This window comes from Crocodylus porosus, unplaced genomic scaffold (assembly GCF_001723895.1).
Source record: "Crocodylus porosus isolate Cpor-Errol unplaced genomic scaffold, CroPor_comp1, whole genome shotgun sequence".
NCBI lineage: Eukaryota > Metazoa > Chordata > Crocodylia > Crocodylidae > Crocodylus > Crocodylus porosus.
In genome coordinates, this window is record NW_017728925.1 from 6,940,892 (window position 1) to 6,964,240 (window position 23,349).

Sequence of the window (23,349 nt, forward strand, 5' to 3'; positions counted from 1 at the left end):
ATAGTACAAAGTGCAAGATAATGGATCCAGGGTCTTCTTTATAAACTGGAGCATGTCCATTTGAAACACCCCTGGGTGTATGAGCTCACCGACCTAGAGGGAGTTCAACTCAGCCCCCCTCCAAGCACAGCTCAGTCTCCTGAGTGTACTTCACCATTGCACGCCTCTGTGAGGCAGGGTATTGCTGGCCACATTGTGCAGAATAGGAACTGAGGCACACAAAGACTAAGGGCTTGTCTGCACAGCCTTTGTGATGACCACTGGAGTGCTGCTGAGAAGCGTGCCCCACACCTGCACTCCCACCCTATGCATGCCATGTCCCAGAAAGGGGGTAATGCAGCTGCACTAGACTGTCATGGAGCATACCCCCGCCTGCCCTTCCCCCTACCCCACCCAAGCCACTCTCCGGCTCATTGTACGGAGGTGTTGATTGGAGCAAACCAATGGCCACATTAAAGCAGCTACTTTGCCCAATTTCTGTGTTTTAGCTGGGGCATTCCTAGCTTGAGACTGCTATCCAGAGATATCATCCTGACCATAAATGTTAGAGCCATGCAAAGAGACTCTTACTGAGGGGGTGGTACACAGAACATGTGCAATAGCAGACAACACTTAGAAAGAGTTCAGGGCCTGGGACAAAACCCACTCCTCTCTGGGATGAAATGCAAACATAGCAGTTCCTGTATTGTTAGAGGGAGGGTCTGTGAGGCAGCATCCTCAATCCATGAGCAGAGCAGAGAGTTTGACTTGGATTTTCTAACTGGGTCACACTTCGGCATTTCATGCTCAGCTTCATCTTGATAAATTTGCTTTGAAAAACCACCCGACTCCAAACACCAAGCTGTAAAAGATCGATCACCTTGTGCACAGATTTGCCACCCTCCCTGGAACTGCCCCCCGCTTCTCCTCCAGTTATAATTCATCCTGTTTAGCTCTCTGTGCTATATCCTTCTTCCAGCCCCCATCCTGAGATGAACCCTGCAGCATGCCTCAAAGGTCCCTGAATCCCAGCTCTGGCAGATGATGTACAGATGAGCAATCAAATTGTCACAGCTGCCAAGAGAGGCCAGAAGTTCGGGAAGTTCATGCTGTATAATCTCATAATATGGTTATGCTCCTTTCAAAAAAGAATGGGCTCCCTGCAGCACAAAACTCTCTCACAGCATCTGTCAGACTCCTGGAACTTTTTGGACTCAAGTACTGGGAAATCCTTTGTGTTCGATTTCCCCCAAAGAGGCTGTGGACTGAACAAAGACAGAAGCCGTGGACTGAACAGGCTGCTGACTTGGACCCCACACCTGGCAGAAGAGGGTAACATTACCTCTGTGCTAGGAGAGCAGAAATAAGGCAACACGGAAGAAAAAGCCAAGAGCTGGTAGTGGTACAGCAGTTCACCACTAATAATGATGCCTCAGAAGACACTTTCTTCTAACTGGGGCATGCTCCTGTTGCAATCTCTGCCCTTCAATGTTCCTTAAATAAACAGGAAGATGAGGAGTGATAAGGAATGGACCCATCGCTTTGTATTTAATTAGACTGAATAAGCTGATCTGGGGAGTGGTCCAATTCTGATCTGTCTTGTGGGCTGAATAGGGAGACAAAAACAGGATTCCTTGCAGTGCTTTTCACCTTAGCATACACACAGCCTCATAGGCTGACCTCCCACAGAGATCCTGAGTCACTGCAGGCAATGGCAGCATACCAGACGCAGCTCAGAGTCTCTCTCACATCGACAGTAGCTTGTCGTGTTCTGGGTCCCTGCAGCTGCATGGTTTGTGAATCCCTGACCCTAATAGGGTACCTATCAGGAAGCAAGTCTTCAACTTTGCGATGAAAGCCCCATTTCAGGGAGTCCTCAGGCACACAGCCTTGAAAGCAGGACTCTTTCTGAAAATCCAGGACAGTCAGTTGCTTTAAGCATATCACTGCCATCAGACCCTGGAGAAAGGGCTCCCTTACAGCCTATGACACACGAATCAGGCAAGAAAGATGTGAGTGAGGCATAGACATACAGGAGACAGTGACCCCAGAGGGCAACAGCTGATCTCCCTCCAAGAGAAGGAAGTGTCACGTGCAGAGATGCTGTTGCCAATCAAGAGCTGCAATCTATCAGGCAAAAGGATGCCAGGCTTCTGCCTTTAACTCCCCTCTTCAACTCTGCCACGTGCAAGGGAACGGAGTTTACAACTGGCATGCATGCACACGCAGAGCTCTCTAATACAGGCTGCCAAAAGGCTGGCAAGACAGATGTTTAACGCTAAATCTTTTCATACTCCCTTAAACCTCAGCAAAGCCACAACTGATGAAGCCACACAACACAGTAACGGGGTCTTCGCAGCCCCTGCTTTTGCTTTTGCATTTGCAGCCTCCCTTGGCTGAGCAAGGGGCTAGCAACAATTCCAATGTTCTCCTCCAGCAGGGATGGGGCAATATAGTTAGGCTGACGATTCCTGGACATACCTCCCCCTGCTACGTCTGCACCCATCACCCCAACATGCTGCCCAGAGTTGCTGGGGTTGTTAATGATTCACATATTAATCTCTTTGCTCTGAAACTTTCTTTGGCTTAGTCTGGGCTCTGCTTACATCTGTTTTATTTAAACCACCCTTAACTAAAAGATATCCTTCCTTTCTGTAGTTAAAAGGAATGTAAATAAACACATCCCAGTGCTACTGAGCTGGTAGAAGAAGCGTAGCTCACCAATGCCTTTAAATATGGTTATGTGAAAATGCATTTCTTCATTAATTTCCCTGCTGGGTAGTCAGGGATGCAAGCACCAATCCATTTCTACAAGCGCCTGCCAATAAGTCACCACTCTGCCCTGGAGAAACCATTTGTGAGGGAAGAGGAGAGTTCAGTGCCCCTCGAGCTCACTTAGCGAGACTGCCGATAAAGATTTGTAGAGCGGACGCCTGTCCGCTGTTAACTGGACTCAATGCACAACGCCCCCCCCCCCATCAAAATGTCCTTTTCCATAGACACCTGACTCCTCTCATGATGAGGGCAGTATAATAAGCTACATAGAACAATACATCTAACTGTCAGAAAGGAAATCACTTCTGAAACAACTATTTATAACAGTCAGGACTTTTGCAGGTAACCGGTCCTGGGGTATTTCTCTGACAGATCCTTAGTAGCTGCTGTTGCATCAGCAGGTAATGCCACCAGCCTAGAGGATTCAGCCTCAAGAGTCTGGGATCTGCCAACATTCAGGAAAAATGCTCCAACACAGATTTATTTGGGTAATGATTGAGCAGGCAAACAGAAGACACAGTAGTGGCAAAATATGACAAACCAACTAGCTGGTTTTGTGTAACCCTCGTGAGTCTCTAGTTGCTTAATGTGCATCCCATGCAGTGTGGCTCTGAGAAGGCTTTGGGATGATTTTCTCACAAGAAATCAGTTCAATGTTGCAAGAAAAAGAAAACAGAATAGATGATCACAGTGCAGCAAAGTGCTCTTCCTAACTTAGCTACCAAGAAGCCTGGGCAGTCTAGGCACATGCTGCACTTTGTAGTCTCAAGAAGGAACCCAGAGAATTTATAACCTAGCCCTGGTTGTCCAGGGTGCGGTTAAGGTGATGGCATGCACAGCTGTGCTTGGAGGCAAAAGACAGTTGCTGAGGCAAAGGTGCTGAGCCAGGTGCCCAAACAGCACTCAGAATATCAGGTGCAAACAGAAGAGCACTTTGCAGGAAACGCTATAAGTTACAGTGATTCCTCAAACCCAACATACGTTCAAGGTGAAATTTGGAGTGGCTGGGAGGCTGCAGCCGGTCTCCCCTAGCCCCACTCCTCCCCCCCAGCCTTGACACTGTCTTCAGAAAGGGAGTGGGGAAAGCGAGCAGAGGGAGCCCCTCTGGGGTTTGTCCAGCCAGCCAGCACTGGGGTGGGTAGGCTGGAGGCTCCTCACCTTGGGGGAGAAGGGAGGGCAAGATGGCTCCAATCCACCCATGCTGCCCTCCAGTGCTGGCTGGACAAACCCCAAACCCAGCTTCCACCTCGCCCTCCCCTCCATACCTATGCTGAAAAAAGCACCAGGAACCAGGCTGTCAGCCCAGCCCTGCTCCCAGCGTGTGCTAACACATGTTAATTAAAGTGCTTCATCTGAACCCTCATGTAATGAGGGTTCAGACTCTCAGTGGGATCAGGCCCTTTCAAAGCACTCTTCAGCTGTGCCCTTCAGTAAGGGGGCCGATCTTGCAATCAAATGTCATGTCACTTCTGTCAGCATCCATATCGCTCAGCTCTGATCCCTTAGAAACTTTAGCCTGTATTCCACTGAATTCAGAGAGTCATAATCCAAGTTTGAGTTACATTTATGGATTATACAGGGTTAATGCATGCTTAAGAGCTTGGTTATATGGAGAAACTGTTCCACGATTAGCTAGGATATAACTAGAAAGAGCAATAGTAATTTCACACTAACTCCCTGTGTAGACTTTATCCTGCACCAAGAATGCCTATGCACGGGTGAATTTAATCCACTTGCAAAATGGACTATGTTAGAGGTGAATAAGAGTTTCTACACAATAAGCTAGTGACAACTGTTCTGAAATAGTTTTCCTGGGCTACTGCCTTGTGCAAACAACTCCTAAGAGATCTTAAAAGTGTATTACAGATGTAAGTATTGTATTACAGAGAGTATAAGCAAACTACAAACTTTTGGACTGTCTGGCCCTGTATTAAATCATTTGTTAACTAATCAATAATCTGTTATAAATTATTTATAATTGTACCCCCGGTAAGAAGTATAACCAAAGGGAGTTCGGGCCGCAAATCTGAGCTGAAACCAAAGCCTCGGATTTACAGGATTTTTTTTTAGGCTGGAACCTCCTCTCTGCTTAATACATAGCAAATGGGGGAAAAAAGGTGGATTGAACTGAATAAAAGAGCCTTTTCATTGCAAAGGCTCAGTACATATTTACTTAGTGCCCTGCCTTACTTCTCACCTCATTAATGTCATTTTAAGTCTTCCACATTGTTGAAGACCTTTTAGTGTGTGCTTAATTCTTTGTCATTGGGTTCAGCAGGACTTCTGAATATCTGGGAGATCTACTCCATTTGTGCCAATGGGTACGGGGCAGGGCTGGGAGGCCATGATGGAAGGAAGAGCTGGGGAGGAGAAAGAATTAGGCAGAGTTGCATTAAAGGATCACAGTAAAGGAAGAATACATATGGGGACCTATTATTATTTATATTACAGAAGCTCAGTGGCCAGCAGCTGTCATCTGGGCTCATTTGCCAGGCACGTAGCAAGAGACATGCCCTGCCTCAGAGTTTACAACCTACATAAACAAGACAAAGAGTGAGAGAAAGGAAGTAGTAGCCAACTGCTATAGATGTGGGACTGAGGCACAGACAGCTTCTGGTTCTGATTCCCAATTACATTAAGGCCCACTGACACAACCCTGGCAGTAAAGGGTGGTAGGTAAACAGAATTCACCTGTTTTACACTAAGCAAAGAGGCCGTGTGAATTAAGTTCTGTGCGACTTGCCTGAAGTGAATAAGAAAGACTATGGTTGTACCAGAAATGAAACCCGAGATCCAATATGCTAGTGACAGAGGTGTTCGAGGAGTTACTCATCCAACACAATAACAACATCCTGCCCATGGGGAGCACCCTGTACTCGAGGGCCTCCAGCTTTGCTCCAGCCTCAAGGACTTCTCATGTGCCAGAAGCTAAATAACACGGACAGCCTGAAAATAAACTGTGCCTGACTTCAGCATTTAACTCAAGTCATTCATATTTGCATGATGGGAAAGGCAGGACTTCCAGGGGGTGCAGAGAACCCACATCTCCCGCTGGCTTGAATTGGATGGTCGGCACCTCTTAGACAGAAAGAAAGAAAAGATGGAAACCAGGCCTTGCACAATTCACCCCAGGGAGCACCGAGTCTGTGGCCCAGCAGGGAAGAGAACATACAACTCCATCCCAGCCAGAAGCTACGGGCTTGTTCTGCAGGTGTTTGAACCTAAATGAACATAATGCTCCACTCCTGACCTTAAAACCTGAGTGTCTCAGAACTCCCTACATCCAGTTCTGGCCTCTAAACGTCATTCATACTTCCCCCATGTTCCCCCTACACACACACACACACGTACACATGCACACATACAGACACACACACATGAAACCACACACACTTGAGCTAGCTTGACAGCTGTTCCTGAATGACCTTCTTTCAAGCCATGGCACAGACGGGGCTAATTCTATAAGCGACAGCACTCTCCTTGTGCATCCACATCACTCCTTCCTTTTGTCATTCTACTTATTTCCATTTAGTTAACAGGGTGTCCTCCTGACTCAACTCACAGACTATAAGGAGTCCCTAGAGGCAGAGTGCAGTGTCTGGCATACAGTTTGTGTTGTTCCACAGCAGTAGGTCCCGCACGATGCTGATCTGTATTATGATAAAAGGCATTTGGTTTAAGCCAATAGCAACTCATTATATTTAAAACACCAGAGGAAATGTCTGGAGTTGAATTGATTAGTGCTCAGTAATTCATCAGGCAGTGAAATCAGGACAATTCCCAGGATGGGATTATTTTTGCTGGGTTTCACCTAGGGTTTTGTTGGGTTTTTTCCAATTTCACCAAGCTTCTCATTTGATTTTGCTTTTTTTCTAAACAGCACTCTGCTCAGTACCTGTCTGTATACTGCCTGGAAATTCATACCAATCACACTCCCCCACCCCATCATCGCACAATGATATTTATAGTAGCCTGAGAGAGTTTAGCAAGCAAATTAATTCCTCTGCACCCACCAGAGCCAGACTGGGCAAAGGGGAGAGGGGTCTTGTAAGATCATATCAATTCCTTGAAAAAACAAGACAAAATAAATAGAGAATACAGTGAAACCTGAATTGGTGAAGTATATGATGTACAGCTAAAGCAAAGCACTTTGGCTGTGCTACATCTACCAACAGTTACACAGCAGCTGGGAACAAGATCCCAAAAAGAAGTGTGCTGTGTTACACAAACAGCTTATTTTAAACACAGATTATTTTAAGGGCACCTGACTGACAGATCTGGAGCATAAACCACGCTCCTGGACAAGGCAGACAGGGGCCCTGCACCTTCCTTCCCCCAGCCCAGTCCTTTAGGAGTTCATGCTCATTCTGACCTGCAGAACTGAAGGTCGAGTCAAGTCTCATCGGGGGGAGAGGGGAGGGCATCAGTGCATTGACCCAGATGCCCCAGCCCTGCCAAGTCCACTTTGAGCAACTCAAGGGGCAAACTGGATGTACGCTGTCCGGAAAGGGGCAGCAGGCAATTTCTTCTGCATCATGGAAACTGTTGTTATAAAGAGGATGGGGAAGGAATGTGGACTCATTTGATCCAAGCCTCTGCTGGCACTGAAGGATCTCATGCCAGTGGCAAAAGCTTAGATCATGGCCAGAAAGCACAGAACTAAGGGGCTCCAGCTAGATCACAGGCAAGAATTTGGCCTTGGCCTTCCTTGCTGAAACTGTTCAAGGTTGTGTGTGATGCAAACCCAAGTTCACCAGGAACTAGAGGGAGACTTTCCTTTCATTTCACCCAGGCCACCACAGAGCTTATGATGCGACAGTAATCTCTACCCACTGCTAACTGAGATGAGATTTGAAGTAATGGCCTGGGGCAGAGCAGGGCTACATGTGAGGCCCGATGTCCACCTACTGAGCTGCCTAGCAGAGTCAGCAAAGCTGCTCTGAAAATGCAGCACCAGCTCTCTCTCAAGGTACAGGGAAAAATCCTTCCCCCCAAATAAATCACTCCAGGGCACTGGGTAATGCCCCAGCATGGATTCAAATCCTCTCAGGAGCAGGAGGAGTGGCAGGCAATCGTGAAGCACTGTACTGAATCCACCAGAGTCAATGGAAACATCACCCAAGCACCGGCTGCTCCAAAGCAGAAGCTGAAACTAATTAACTTTATTTGTCTTTGGAGACCAAAGCCTCATCGGTTCACTGCCTACAATTGTGTCTGTCCCAATTCCAGGCCTCGTTTACTCACGTTCTCAATCGGGCTGTTTATCTCAGTGTTATGAGGCCTGCAATATTACAGAACAAGTCAGGGAATGCACTCGTTCCATCCCCTCCCCTCCACATTTCCTCTCTCTGCACTGGACTCAGACCAGCATGTCCTTCTCCACTCCCACAGCTTGTCGTCTCAGAAAAGCTGAAGTTCTCCACTGGATGCGTATCATACCTACGGTTACTATTACGATGAAAGCACAGGCTGTAGTTAAACATGAGCTGCATCCATCACCTCAGGCACCTGTTGTGTATTTAATTTGTCTGTGATGTAGGGAAAATTCAGCGCATCCTCCCTGAGTTTATCAAACCTATTCTCTGAGCAAAGAATGAGGTTTTCGGTAAAGGCAAGGCAAAGTGTCAATAAATCTGTGAACGAAAATGCCCTGAAGCAGGTGCATGAATAAAGTTATTCAGCTGTGATAGCCTCTACCACACCTGGAGGCCTGTTCCAGATGTTCAAGGGATGGTCACTGTCCTCAGCAGCTGATGGACCTAGCACAGACAGGCACAGATTTCAGAAGACAGAGATCATCACTCACTGCCCTCTCCCCTTCCTCACCCTGCAAACCGTGTCTGTCCTTCACACAGGCTGGGTGTTCACCATAGAAATTTACTGAAACTCCTAGAAAGTTTTGTGCCCGACAAGTGTTACTTCTGCCCTCTGGCTGTCCGAGCCCCCAAGGTCTGGAGCAGTCTGCCCGCGGAGGTGGTTCAAGCACCTACATTGAACACCTTCAAGAGTAAATTGGATGCTTATCTTGCTGGGATCCTATGACCCCAGCTGACTTCCTGCCCTTTGGGCAGGGGGCTGGACTCGATGATCTCCCGAGGTCCCTTCCAGCCCTAATGTCTATGAAATCTATGAAATCCATTACTTGTTATTGGAGATAAAGACTGGTAGAGAGAAACAGAGAGTGTCCAATTCAGACACTTCCAGGACAGACGTTCCCCCAGCAAAGCCCACCCGGAGCTGGCAGTTCACAAGATGCCAGCTTTCCCTAATGAGAACTTTAGGAAGTCTGTGGCAGAACAATGCCTTGAATCCTCGTCTCTCAAGTCCTGGGCTAGAGTACTGACCACTTCACAGTCCTTCCTCTCTTATCCACTGAGATAAGGTCTATGCTCTGAAAGAGGTGGAGACCCTCCATTCCACGATAATGGGATGGGCCTGTTTCCTGTAGGGCCAAGCCATTGAACCAGGTGCAACCATGTGCCTGGCTCAGGCCTCGTTCACATGCCAATCTGCCCCAATTTATATGCAATAAGTAACTGCAGTGCAAATCCTTCTGTGACATAAATCTGGTTTAGTGCACTTTCCAGGCAATGCCATGCAGGGTTGGACTGGGAAAGGCTAGAGCACAAGCTGACTCTCCTGCCTGTTTTGCACTGATTGCAGAAACCTAGTGCAGCATGTGCATGTGCCCCAGCCTGTCCTGGTCTGGCTGTGCAGCAGGCATGCAGTGCACCTTTACCTGGAGGCACTACCATGCACCTGAAAGGCACGGACCTAAGTTGACCACAGTGGTTCACAAGCAGGGATGATGCCAAAGTTGTGGAGGGCTGGGCTGCTAGGGCTAAAAAGATTGAGAATTGCTGGTTTAAACATAGTGTCAGCTACTCCAGAGTAGCAGTTTGTATGTAAGCTCTTGGCCTGTGTTAAATGTGGCTGACTTGCCCCTCTATGAAAGTGGGATAATCTACCTCACATATACTGCATGAAAAAAACATGCACGTGGGCAGGTACCACAGACACACTAAGTCCCCCCCCGCCCCCGGCTTACTTTGGGCTTGCTTGCCATCTCCCAAGCCTAGTTTAAGCTGGAACAAGAGCATCCATTCAGCTGTTCACACTGGCCTAACTCAATCAGTTATAAATCATGCCTTTAATTAAAGCAGAGCAACACTGTATGCAGATGAGCCCTGCTGATATGTTATCTTCTAACATGCTCCTCACCCCCAGCTTCTTTGTGCCACCCCTGCCAATGGCTTGTTCAGAAAGGAAACCGCCTCCAGTTGGCATCCTCCTCTCCACACGATTACACAGCCAAGGGGCAGAAAGGTCAAGGATGGAGGAGGTTTCCAAGGTCCCATTTCCACTTGCTCTGTCCTCCTGCCTATGTCTACAGACGTCAGCTGTAGCACCCACCCACCGTCTCCTGGCTGATAACTATTGCATCTCCACCCCCACGGACTTTTTTCATTGCTATTATTTTCATATAGTTTTAATTCAGGTACCTTTAAAATGATTTTTCCTTTGTTTTCAACACCTGCTTAGAAACCTAAGAACAAACATTTAATTCCTTAACCATTGTAGCTATCTCCACTTCAGAAGCAATGCTTCCCTCCCCCAAACCCAGCTGTGTTTTGCAAGGAGCTAAAATTAACATTGCCATTTTTTTTCCCCCTTTATATCTCATTGCTTTTCCTGCCAGCCTAGCTGCACCTTTAAGCCATAGTCTCACAGTCTGAGAGGGCAGGGGAAATAAGAAGTTTCCACAAGGGTCAGGATCCCCCTTGTCTTTTCTTATAGCTGGATGAGTGAAAGGATCCTCCTTATTTTTCCCCTTAGTCTTGTTAGGTGGACAAATGGTATAAAATTGATCGAGAACCACTGCATTAGAAGGAGAGGCTTCAACCAGCTGCTGTCAAGAGAGAGAGCAGGGGAATGTTTATAGTTCCTGAAAAATAGTAGAGTATATGATTGTGCATGCAAAATGGTGAGCAGGGGGCGCAGAGACAACACATCCTGTCTAAAATAAGAATTAGGACAAATTTTAGAAAAAGGCAGGCATGTGTTTTACATCAGACTTTTCCACCAGAGAGGTAATATCTGGCATCTCAATGACTTGAGACCACCCTTTTAAAACCCAACAGAGATGGGACAACTCCCGCAACAGGGGAGAAGAGTGATTCAACCGTCCAGCTCCGTCCTGGTGTGGGGAGCCGGTCACATACCCTGGACTAGATGAACTCAGTAGAGCTTGCACCGGCAGAGGATGTCGATGGCATCAAAACTCTAGGCACATTCCAATTACACAAATACTTTTTAAAATCAAACGACAGACTCGGAGTTTTCAGCAGATATTATCCAGCATAGCAACAACTTTCACCCCTGCTGGAAACATGACCTCATTCATTTTGGAACAAGAGTTTCATGCTGAACAATCAAACACAGGTCACGTGGCGTAACACTGCGGCGTGGTAACACCGCACAAGTCCCAACACAATTTGAGGGCTTGTAGGTGTACAATGAATTGTATTCATAGGATCCAGAATTGCTTGGCTGACCCCGGGGCAAGAAAAAAAAAATACGGATAAGTGGCGAGGAATACAGGCAGGTGACATTTGTGCAGGCAAGGAAGGGCTGGAAACCCATTACCAGTGGGGCAGCTATAGACCCAACTTTGTGATGCCAGAAGGGACATGCTCCACAAGAATCTGCCTATCTTGGGAAGAAAATGAACAAACTCATCTTTTCTACCCATAATTTCTACAATTCTGTTCACAGATCAGTGGTGGTCACACTGGCAGAGTTAATAAACTTCAGACAGGGGAAGGATAAAAAAAAAGACAAAAAGAAAATACTATTACAAGTCTCTATAAATAGAGGTTACAGGGTATGCATCATCATCCTTGAACGGGCAGCTATAACACACACTCTGGATCCTGTTTAACCAAAGAAAATCCTGAGAATAAAATAAAATATCAAAGGGGAGGAGAAGGAGGGGAAAGAAAAGCCACATTGCAAGCAACTGGTTCTAGGAGTGAGCAGTCTGGCAGTGCCCCAGCTGCTTTACCTCAGCATTTTATAAAGGCTCCTCTCCTGCATTTTTCCCCTGATGCCTGCAGGACCCTGTTCAATCACCTCACCACAGAGCAGGAAGGTCCATGCCAACAGGCTGTTTGAAGGCAAATGAAACCAGGACTTTGTAAAGTGTCTGCACAGAGCCTGGCAGAGGGGGGCCTGCTCCTGTCTGGAGCCTCTGGGGGTTGTCACAAGTGCCCATCGTTGTTATTAATCACAAACGCTCACAGACAATCTCCCGCATGTCTTTTGAAGAGGTGGGATAAAAAAAAACTTGAATTTAGGGAAGCTTCAGAGAACGATACCAAACAATCCTGTTTTGAAAAATTCAGAGCAAATGAAAGGGAGCATTTCCGGTTGGCATCAAGCATTCTTATAATTGGAGTTTGTTTGTTTTTTTTAATTGGTTCAATAAACATATCAATAAAATCTGGTTTTCTTTTCTCCCTTTTGCCTGGTTGTGATGCATCAATCATCCCTGTCCTGCAGGAGTGGTCAGACTCAAGTAAAACTTCAGGGTGGTTATACACGTGCTCCAGGAGTGGGGGGGAGTGGGCGTTTTAATTAGAGCGGCTCTCAGAGCCTCTCTAATTAAAGCACTGCAGCATCTCATGCATCATATTAGCCTCCCCTGCTTCAAAATGGTGGCGGGGGCGCTTTTATTTATGCTCTCAGGTTCCTGGACTTGCTAAAACTAGGCTCCAGCCTAGTTTCTACAGTTTTCCTTGGGGTGGAGCCTGAGAGGGACCAAAGATATCAGGTTCAAAGTGACAATAATAATCAAAATAGTAACAACAATAAAAATAAAAACAAAAACTCTAAGAGCTTTGGAAGAAACATAAACTCTCTTACTTCAGGATGCTGATGACTGGGGTCAGAAGAAACTTGCTCAGGATCCAGGTTATTTTGTAACTGCTTGCTACAAGGGCTCTCCATGCTTTGCCTCGACTCAAGTGATGGTGGAGGGGCACTGTCTGATGCAAGAGATTGACTGCCCTGAACCTCAGATCTGATCCACCCAGACAATTTTAGGATAGTGTTTGACTTACTTTCTTTCCCCTCCTCACTCCTAGTTACCCTGCTTTGCAAGATCCTAAAAAATTCCTTTCCTCCTCTGGCATTTGTACCATTCACAACTTTTTTGCAAGGTTAGGTCTCCACTTAGTCATTCCTTAGCCAAGCTAGACATATCTGGCTCTGTTAATCTGCTTTCATAAATCAAAGTGGGAAGCAGGGACGGAGGAATGATTCCCAGAAGCAGCTAGGATGATGATGAGTTTACAAGCACTGGGCTGAGGCATATTCCTATCTGCCTCTCAGCAAAACATCTCCCCCAGCTTACGTGCCTTGGAGGTTGTGCCCAAGGACAGTCCCAATCCTGGCTTTTAAAAATGTGGGGCTCCCCTTCTCCACTGCCTTCATGAAGCAAGAAACCATCAGGGTGACAAGAGCTGCTGGCCAGTGCGGTGGGGCTGTTCTCTCTGGCGACAACACGGCTTCCGCTTCACGCAGGGTAATGAATTGCCCTCTCTTCAGAAATGAATAAGATGTGGTTGGTGATGCAATGATCAATTTGCTCCATCATGTTAAGCTGTCCATTCATCACCAGCACCTGCTGTCAGGGGCTCAGGGCTGCTTTTATCGGCGCCGGCTGCTGCCATTATCGACAGAGCAATAGCCTTTGAAGGTAGCTCTCTGCGGCTCAAGGCTACCATTGATTAAAGGGGCTGATAAAGGACTCGCTTTATGCTAAACCATTCCCCCTCCCAGCAGAAACTGGTTTCTTACAGGATGGGTGACTGCCACAGAGCCCTCTTCCAATTTGGTGCCTGGGCTGTCCTTAAGGGAGGGGACACACTTCACAGAAGGGACCCACTAGGCAGATCTTCAATACAGAAGAGGAGAAGGGGCTTGGGAGTCGCTCTTGGCATCTCCTGTGACTCCATGTTGTAATAAGCACTACCATGAACATCTCTGGTCATTACAGGCTCTCTAATCAGCTGCGTCCATTCCATCCATCCATCATTGCCACGCGCCATCCAGTGACCCAGGCTCCGGCACGGCGCCCGGCCAATCTCGTTTCCTTGAAGTTCTGTAAGCAAGCAGGTGGTGCCACGATGAATGAATTCCTTGGGCAGAACGGAGAAATACAGAACAGCATGCGTGAACTTGGAGAAAGAGAGAGAGAAACAGAAAGACTCTTGTATCGAATCAGGTGGCACTTGAGAAAAGCAGAAAACTCATTCTACATGAAATAGGAGTATGGGGCGGGGAGGGGATGGACTGATTTATAAGTCATTGGTTTAGAAGTGGGTCTTGGAATCGGTGTCTGATTTGCTGTGGTCCGGTGGAGAAGTAGCTGGGTCGAGAATCAAGAGATCTCATTTATCCCTCACTTCCCTGTGTGACCTTGGGAATGTCGCCTCCCTTTCTGTGCCTAGTTATACAGTCCTTGAGTAAGGTAAGGTATTTCAGCTTGACAGAATGGGGTCCTGGTCACTGACCTTCAATGCAATTTTGACTCCAAAACACCATAATCCCCTCTGAAAGAGAGGCTAGGCTCCTAATGCACTTAAGCGCTTCTGACCACGTTACTCTGACAAGCTCAAAGGTCGCATCACAAGACAAGTGCAGGGACAGAAACCCCTGGGGAATTGCACTCAGAAGCCAATCTCGGCATTCAACTGCACGTTTCCCTGCAGCGCTCACCTCTCGTACTGGGGCAGTTCAGAGACGGCAGACACAGCTTTTTTGGGGGGGGGTTTCTGTGCTGTTCTGCTGAAAAGCAAGAAGCATGTGCAGCAGCGAGAGAAGCGTGTGAGGGGGTGGAACCTGTTGATTGCATTTTGCCAAAGAATTCAGGCAGCAAAAGGGCTCGCTTGGGAGCAAAACGAAGATGAATCGACAGAGAGTTCAAGAGAATTCATTCTTCCGCTGAACACTTGCCTCTCCATCAGGACACCTCAAAGGCTTGTCAAGCAAAAGCAGGGCTTTTATTTGTTTCTATGGTTGCCATAACGATAAAGCTATAAGTCATGTCAGCTGGCAGCTGAGGTTCTGCTCCTGTGATTTATGTCTGCTCAGGCTAAATGATAAACTTTTCTTTGGAATCGGTGACAAAGCAGGAGTGCGTGAAACCTCCACTTTGAAGAGAGGAGCAGAGATGAAACTGTCAAACGCAGGTGAGCAGCACAGCCGTAAGTGAGAAAGGGTGTGTGTGTTACACTCACCAACATCCCTAAGCACAAACCCAATGAGATCAGTTCAGACCCCACCAGCCCCCTTCCATCCTTGGACCCCAAACCAGACTGTAACAAGGCCTTTAAGCATGGATGGCTTGGGGGTGAGGACTAGTCTTCGGTAAAACCGGGAAGATTTGTAGAAGCCGCCGAGACGGCATCAGCTATGCCATTTGTGGGTCAAGGTAGCTGGGCTTGGATAAAGGTGAAAGGCTCTATAGCCCATTCTCAATTGCTGTAACCATGCAGTTTCTGCTCACCCATGCCCAAAGCACAACCCATTCAACTACTCCTCTATGGTTTCATTGTTACATTTTCCACTTCTGCTACTGATCAGTGTGCAGCAGTCATCCATGCACACCGGTGTCTCAGGCACTGCATGCCTTTATTGACCGGTGACTTGTTTAATAACTACAGCCAGGTGAATCTGATGCAGCAATGACACTGTTATAGAAAGCCCTTGCGCACAATATGCTTAAAGCTACCATCTAAGAGACAGAGTGAAATGATAACATATACTGAGAGGTATCCAGGTTGTAGCCATATTGGTCTTGAGGAAAAGGCAATCAGGACTCGTAGTAGAAATGATATTTTTATTAGACCGACAGGATTTTTGCAAAAACATTTTTCAATTAAAGATTTTTTCTTGCAAAAATCTTGTTGGTCTAATAAAAGATATCATCTCTACTATGAGTCATGATTAACATATACCGAGAGGCACATAGAATGGAATACTTTTTGTAATTTGTAGATTCATAGATTATAAGGCCACAAGTGACTGATATGGCAACCTAGTCAGGCCTCCTGCACAACACAGACCGCAGCACTTCTCTGAATTAACTCCTGATTACACTAGAGGATATATATTTTCCCTCTTACATTTCTAAAGCAGCTTCTCAAGGTCCACATTTGAACTCAGACCTGCAGAAGCAAGGCTGCTGACCTGCTTCACCAGAGACACTGCACGCAGTCAGCACCCGCAGCTGACTGCTGCCATGCCACTCAGCGGCACAGCACAAGAACAATATCGCCTCTGAACAACAGGGTGAAGCAGGAGCCAACACTTAACTGGACAGACACTGAAAGGGAGGTCTCTATCTGCCTTTTTCACAGTCTCAAGCAGCTTCATAAAAGCTAAAGGACACCCTCAGACCCTTACCCTTTGAGTCCTAAAGACTTTGTATGTGTTTTTCTCTCCCTCAAAAGCAGGCTTTCTGCAATTTCCGTCCATTAAACTTTTTGGTGCGTGTGACCCTTGGTCCAAAAGGTGACTGACTAATGAAAGTCTGAAGGAACGTAGCATGCTTGTTATTAAGGACATGAAAGGAACACGGGCTGAATTGCTGCTACAACATTACACTACAGCGAACAGGAACCTCAGAGGGCTCAGATGGCTGCAACCACTACAGATCTGCAGAATAAGATATGGGAACCCCTGGCACTGGGTCACGACAGTATTAGAGAGAATGCTTCGCCGCACAACCAACGGGAACTTCCACCATAGGGACATGACCGTATGACTCCCATTGCACTGCGGCTCTGCAAAAAGGAACTTCCAGGTGCAGCGATACAATAACAATGCAGCTACTCCATTGCAGTGCCCGAGAGCCGGGTCATATATTGGAAGTCATTACTTCAGAACGACACCCCCGAGAGACAGTTGCATTATCTGTCCACCCATCCAGCTATAAGATAGTCCAGATAGATAGAGTGAAGAGATCAGAAGAGGGTGTGTTTGATTATTTACTGCAAAACTGAACTTTCAAAGCAGCGTTTTGGTTACAAAAAAGCACCTCAAAACTTCCAGTACTGAGACGGGACAGAATCCGGCCTGCTGAACAGTAGGCACGATGGCATCGCCTATTCTCAGCATTGCAGCAAATGTCCGGTCCTGGAATCTGCCTGTCTATCTGCCTTTGAAACTTCAAGGGACCGAGCTATTTTGTACGAAGATTTCAAAACAGCAAAAAGGACATTCTGATGAAAGGAAAAGCATTAAGGATGCTACAGGCATACTTTTTAAGATGGCATTTCAAGAAATAGCGTCCCTTCTGCTTTGAGCTTCTATACCGGGGCAGGCAATTATTTTTGGTGGACGGCCACTTACTGAGTTTTAGCAAGCCCTTGAGGGCCACATGACAGGCAGCCAGGGGTAGATAAATATTAATTTTCTAAAAATTTGAGGTGCCCCACAGGCCAAACAGAATGGCCTGGAGGGCCACTCCCAGGCCACAGGCTGCATTTTGCCCACCCCTGTTCTATATGCACATATATTAATGGCAATGCCCTGATGTTTCCTGTTTTCTACATGTGATGCACTTTCTAGCTTTTTGAGGAATTAAATATTTATTCTAAGTCACTAGACTCTACATACAGAAAATCTTGGTGAAACTTTATAGCCTATGATACACAGGTGGCCAGACTTGCCGATCCGATGATCACCGTGGCCTTTATTTCTATGAAACAGCATACTGTTTGACTACCCTCCATCCGTTACGCTCAAAAGCCGGCAGCACTAAGCTATGACTGCCTTGGTTTTCATCCATCACAGGATAGCCAGGAACCTGAGCTGACAGCCTGATCCCCACTTGAGAAGTGTTTAAGTTCTAATGCAGATATAATAGATGGTTTTTTGGCTTGCACTGTATCTGTGAAACCTTCCATAATTCAACATCAAATATTTATTATTACGTTTATTAAAGTTTTAATAATTTAGCACCTCCTGCATGTGAGATACAAGCTTGGTGAACTGCTCTCCCTTTATTCTACCTGGGTCACTCCAATATTTATATCTGAAATTCTAGATTCAAGTCTCATTTACCAGGGAGTAGGCGACGTTCGCAGCTTCAGAAGCCCCACCCCCACCCTCCTTGATGCTTATCCTTTCACCCCCTCTGCAGGAGCAAGTGATCCCAGGAACTTTCTATGAGGATCACTGTCAAAAGACAGTTACTGTAGCCAAGAGGAAAGTGAACTTAATAGACTTTGCCTTTATTAAGACAGCTTGAACTAAAATGCAGTGATGGGGGAGGGGGGTGACATATTCCTGGCTCGGTGGGGTGGGAGACATTAAAAATGCAGCAACACACTGACCCTTCCCCTTGCTTTCTAGCACCACACCGTGCTTTGCAAACAGAGTAACACTCGCTACAGTCCCATAGGTAGGAGGTGTAATATGCAGCTACTTGTTTTTGTTATGAAGGGAAGAGCCAAAGTTTAGTACCAAAAGCACTGAATGGCATCCTGGCTCTGCTGTAGACTTCTTGCATGATTTCGGTCAAGACGCTTAAACCTCCTCCCCAGAGTCCATGTCAATCGGTTAAATGTGGTTAATGCATTCTTGTCTCACAGAAAGCTTTGGGTGGGATAAAAAAAAAAAAAATCTATCCAGGGGATCTGAGCTCCATAGAGTTAAAGCCCTTTAGATAGCACACATTGTACGGTTTACACTGGGGTGGCCAGGTAGACGAGAGGGAATAGGTGCAACTGATACACAGCAATCTGGAGCAGAATATTTCTAGTCCAAGAATACCCGCAACGCGTTGTGTGAGGTATATATACCCTTGAAGCCCAACTACCATAATATCTTACAGCACAAATGAGAAAACTAACACACCAGGGGGAGAAGGAAAAGGGACAAATGCAAAACAGGGCATTGTTTTGTCCCCATATTTGGGATTTATGTTCAGTAAATGCCCAGCTATTATCCCTGGTAGCCAAATGGTAACGGCTACACCACAGCACGGGCATCTTGGAGGTGTCATGGTATAAGGTGAACTTTAGCTGGGGAAGGTAGTAGCTCTCCAGACAAGCCCAGGGAGGAGCACATGCAAAATACAAGGTGAGGAGAAAGCAGGTGCAAAACTGACTGTGAGGAAAAATGAGAGGGCTAGCACAGCACAGGGGGTAGGGGCACTGCAGAAAGATAATGGGACCCAGAAGTGCTGACGCCTAGCTGCTTCCTCCAAATGCTGCTCTCCTAAAGCTGACTTTGGGTCTAGCTTGCTGCTAACATAAAGGAAGATAGGAACTATACCAACAAACTTACTCATGCTATTGAGTGCAGAGAGAGAGAGACTCAGTGGAGCTTACCACCCAAAGAGCAGTGTCGCATCAGAGACAAGGATACACAGGAGGCCCCACATTCAGGGGAAAGGGGAGCATGTATCTAGAACAGAAAGGCTAAATAGCCCAAAGTTGCCATACAGCAAAACTCAAATATTCTCTCAATCTCCGCCTGATTTCAGAAATGCCAGATGGCTGGGAGAAGGGGTATAAGGAGGGAGCTTGTGCTGTGAGAGGATATGTTAAACCTTCACATATTAGGGAAAGAAGGGGGTGTCCTGCACCTCTGCTACCCTGGTGCAGCTGATAGCCATCACAGCTCTGCTGCAGCATGGTAGCTGGGTCTCCCTGAAATCTAGCTTTACACCCAACTGTGCAGCAGGTACAGGGTGTACAAGTGACTTGCCTTTGGTAATGACTGTAAGGCAACCCCCCTGCCCCAATACTTCCTACCCACTCACACTCTAGACCATACAAGCCTTCTCCACAAGCAGAGCTGCTTTTTCTTCTGCCTACACCCGTTGACACAGCTTCCAAATTAAACCCAGCACAAGCCAGATGGCACCTGGGGAAAAGAATAGCCCAAGTCAGGAAACCAAACAGAATCCACTGGGTTTTCAGAGAAACACCAGGGGAAAAAAGCAGCTCAAACAGAAGACCGGCAATGTGCTGAAGGCAGTGTATATGCACGTTTCTCTTCACCCTTCATTTCTGCCTGCAGCTAGTGCCTCCTGCTGTAAAAACCAAGAGGACTATTTCCTGGGTTCAGATCTGTTGACATTTACATAAGTGCTTCTAAAAGATAATCTCTTTGCCAAGCAACCAAGTATTCTTTCTGACATTGTTCCCTATACCCACCCTGGACCTTGCAGAGACTCCATTTTCCTGCTTGTATGCATTAGTGACATTTGCTAGTCACCTGAGCTGCTGACACTTCTGACCTCTTACTCTGCCTTGGTAATAGCATCGAATGCAAGCCACACCACCAGAAGCCAGGTGTGGATTGCTTTGAGGGCTCCACACAGGATCTGCATCAGTATAACTGGATTTAAAAACATGCCTTTAGGTAAGTCCAAGCAACTGTATGTGCAGAGCTGGCCTATGTTCCTCAAAACTAGACAATGGAACAGCTTCATCTCTGAAGAAGCTGCATCAAACGTCTCTTTGCAGAGGTTTCCACTAGATTAACAACTGAAGTGGAGCTCTATCACTTCAAACATGAACAGAGACATGGGAGGAGGCAGGGGGGCATAGCAAATGTGATCTTCTTTGGGAACAGACTGATATAGGAGATGCCTTATGGCAGGTGAACATCCAGCACCTATGCAGATTCACTGCTGATCCCAAGCAACATGCTGAAAAATGACACTATAAAGTACACCAAGGAGTACTCAGCCTAGAAGAAAAGGAGCCCACCAAAAGGGTAGGACATCTCATCTTTTTCAGAGTTGTCTCCGTGAGAGAGATGCGTTTCCTACCTGACATCTGCTGGGTCTTCTGTCACCAGTACATCTGTCTTGCAGCTGGCAAGAGGATTGATGGAAAGCTCCACGGGTGGAACCACAAAGCTCTTACTGACCGGCAGCCAGAGCCCCTGACCCAAACTATAAGTGGACCTAAAAGGAAGACAAGAGTGTAGCATAAAACCAGGAAATACACAGCAAGTGCTAGGCCTTTCTTCAGTATCTGACTGTCTGGTAGTTACAGCACCAGGGCCTGTTTGATGGCATCATGGGGTGTACTACAAAGCCTCTGGGCCTCTCCCTTCAGAAAGCCAAGCACTGGGAAATGAGACAGGAATAGAAAAGAGGAGGGGTAAGGGAGGAACGGCAGACAGAGCACAATTTGTGAACTGTCTGCATTTAACCCACAGAGAGGAAAACACCAGGACGTTTCTGTTCCTGCATCCTTCTGTGCTGATTCCTGAGGATGGGGACCACAGGAGAGAAGGGGCCTTGCTATCCTTCAAGAGATCAGCAAGCAGCAGTACAAGATGGTGCCAGGAGCTACCGATCACAAAGCCTATCACAACGGTACCCAAACAGGCACTTCCCCCCCCAGCCACGCACACCGACACATCATTCAATATACCTGAGTATTTTCTCTGGCGCTTGCTCTCCTGTGACTAAGTCATAGCCCCTTTCAAGTGTTGTGTAGGGCCAAGGCCTGAGAAACAAAGAGGGAGAGTAGGTCAGTCAGCAAGGAAAGGCAAAACACTGAGGGTCAAAGGCACCAGTGGTGCCCAGAGCTGGGTTTACACCTTACTATGCATGTTAGCAATATCTACAATAATGTGCAAGGAGGAGATCAAGGGAGAAGAGCACAGCTCCAGCTTTTCTATCTGAAATTTGGTAGGTTTTCTCCCCACTCACCCTTCACTGTGTCCCCAATCACTACGCACACACAGATGTCGATGCACTGGGTCAGGGGCATAGCCTTCATGGCAGCTGCACTCTCCTGAAAGGGAAACGAGAGAGAGAGATTAAACTTCTGTCTGCAGAGAACACGTGAGGAATCCCTGTGTAGGACTTCTGCAGCCTGCCATCCATGCCCCTGCTTATCCACAGATGCCAATACTAATAGTCCTCACACTGCTTCCTCCCATGCGTTCGCAGTGGGATCCAAAACAGCTTCAGACTGTTCCTTCATCTTAGGGTGATGAGCTCGAGAAAGGTAAAGAGACGCAATAAGCTTATGAAGGGGATTATACGATGCAACACTTGTGACAGCAGGGCACTGGACTCAATGAACCATTCCCGCCCAGTTCTCTGTTCCTGTGACTCTCCGCAGCTTTCTCTGACTTTCAGCTAGCCCCCTCCACCTTTTATAAAAGATTACCTCTCTGCCTGGTCCTGCCTTAAGTGCAGCTACATTGTACTTCAGGCAGGACACACAGGAACAAGGAAGAGATTAAAGGAGACTGAATACTTTTGGGGCCGATTCTTCTGTTAGAGACAGGCCATCCAGTCAGCACGAAGTTCTGCGCCTCGGTACCTCCCACGGCTCCATACAGGACCCCCAGGAAGCAAGGGTGCTTAGCACGGAGTAGGGTCAGGTCATCCATCTGCTCCCTGCTACAGGCAGAAGGAGCATAAAGTGCAGCCTGGGCCTTGCAGCACAGATAAACACAGCACTCAGACAGTCCCGGAGCCTTCCTCTGTCCCTTGAGGTGGCACACCTTCTCACAGACTTGGCCTGAATCAAGACTGCAGGATGTGGCCCTAAATGAGTGCACTGAGGAATCTGATTTAGCAAGGCCAGGCTTTAGCAGAGTAAGATAGCCAAGGTAATGGCCCTCAAAGTCAGGAAAGACTGACTTCGTCCCTGCGGCTCTCCACGTTTAAAAGTTATTTCCTTCCCTAGTCCATGCTGGGCCCTGCCCCGTGGCTGCAGCTGGGCTCCGTGAATTGTGCACACACATGTGATGCCATCTGTGACCACCAGTTCATCGCAACAGCTTCCAATCTCCCCATCAGCTGGGAAAGAGTCACACTAGCCCCCTGAATAAATAAGGTCTCCGTTATCTCCTCACCAGTCCTGCAAGCCACCCAGCCTCCCCTGACAGAAGTAATCTTGACACATTTCTCACATCTCACTCTTTCCTCCCTAAAACCTTGGACCAAGGCTTGCTCCTAATGTGAACAGTCCCCAGGTACGCTTGCAGAAAGGCTCCACTCCCATCCCAGGCTCATAGATGTGATGAAGACAGCAGTCCTCCTCCCTCAAAGGAGATGCACGATGACAACAACAATTTTATTTGATCTGTTACTCAGTTCTGCCACTCAACCCTTCTCGCTATGGTCCCCTTCCTAGTTGGACTTCCAAACCGCTCTCCTCATCCCTCTTTCTTCTTTTTCTGATCCTCCTCCCCATTCTTGCTGCAGAGGGAGTGAAGGCATCATGAATTTTCCATTCCAGAGACCTAACTTTGCTTGGCCCAAATTGATTCTGTGTTTGAGAGAAATACATATCCTGGAGCAAGAGATGACAAAATAAAAAATTAATTGGATTTGCACGTGTGCTTGTCGTTAAAAGCTTGTGTTGATTTTTCCACTCCTCTCCCCACCTCCTTTTCCCCTTCAGCTAACGTTTTCACCTAGCAGGGCTCTGGGCTGAGTTTTAAACACAGCGAGAGTCGGGAAGGTGTGCGTGCATGTATGCACCATGTCAGGGAGTGCATTTAAACCAGCATCACTCCCTCTGGCCCCAGCCAACAGGG

The 23,349-nt window shown here is 47.1% G+C and overlaps 1 protein-coding gene across 5 annotated transcripts in view; it reads right to left on the minus strand.

Annotated features, from left to right (window-relative positions):
• The window catches only part of ASTN2 (astrotactin 2), a 585,314-nt gene that overhangs the window by 298,489 nt on the left and 263,476 nt on the right, over window positions 1–23,349 (minus strand). For 4 of the 5 annotated variants that reach the window (XM_019540648.1, XM_019540647.1, XM_019540645.1 and 1 more), the window contains 3 exons: window positions 21,503–21,587; window positions 21,222–21,296; window positions 20,609–20,746 (listed from right to left, as the gene is read on the minus strand). In XM_019540648.1, coding sequence (XP_019396193.1) covers window positions 20,609–20,746; window positions 21,222–21,296; window positions 21,503–21,587 — 298 coding nt within the window. The remainder of the gene's footprint in view (window positions 1–20,608; window positions 20,747–21,221; window positions 21,297–21,502; window positions 21,588–23,349) is intronic. The other variant, XM_019540644.1, reaches the window with a different exon arrangement.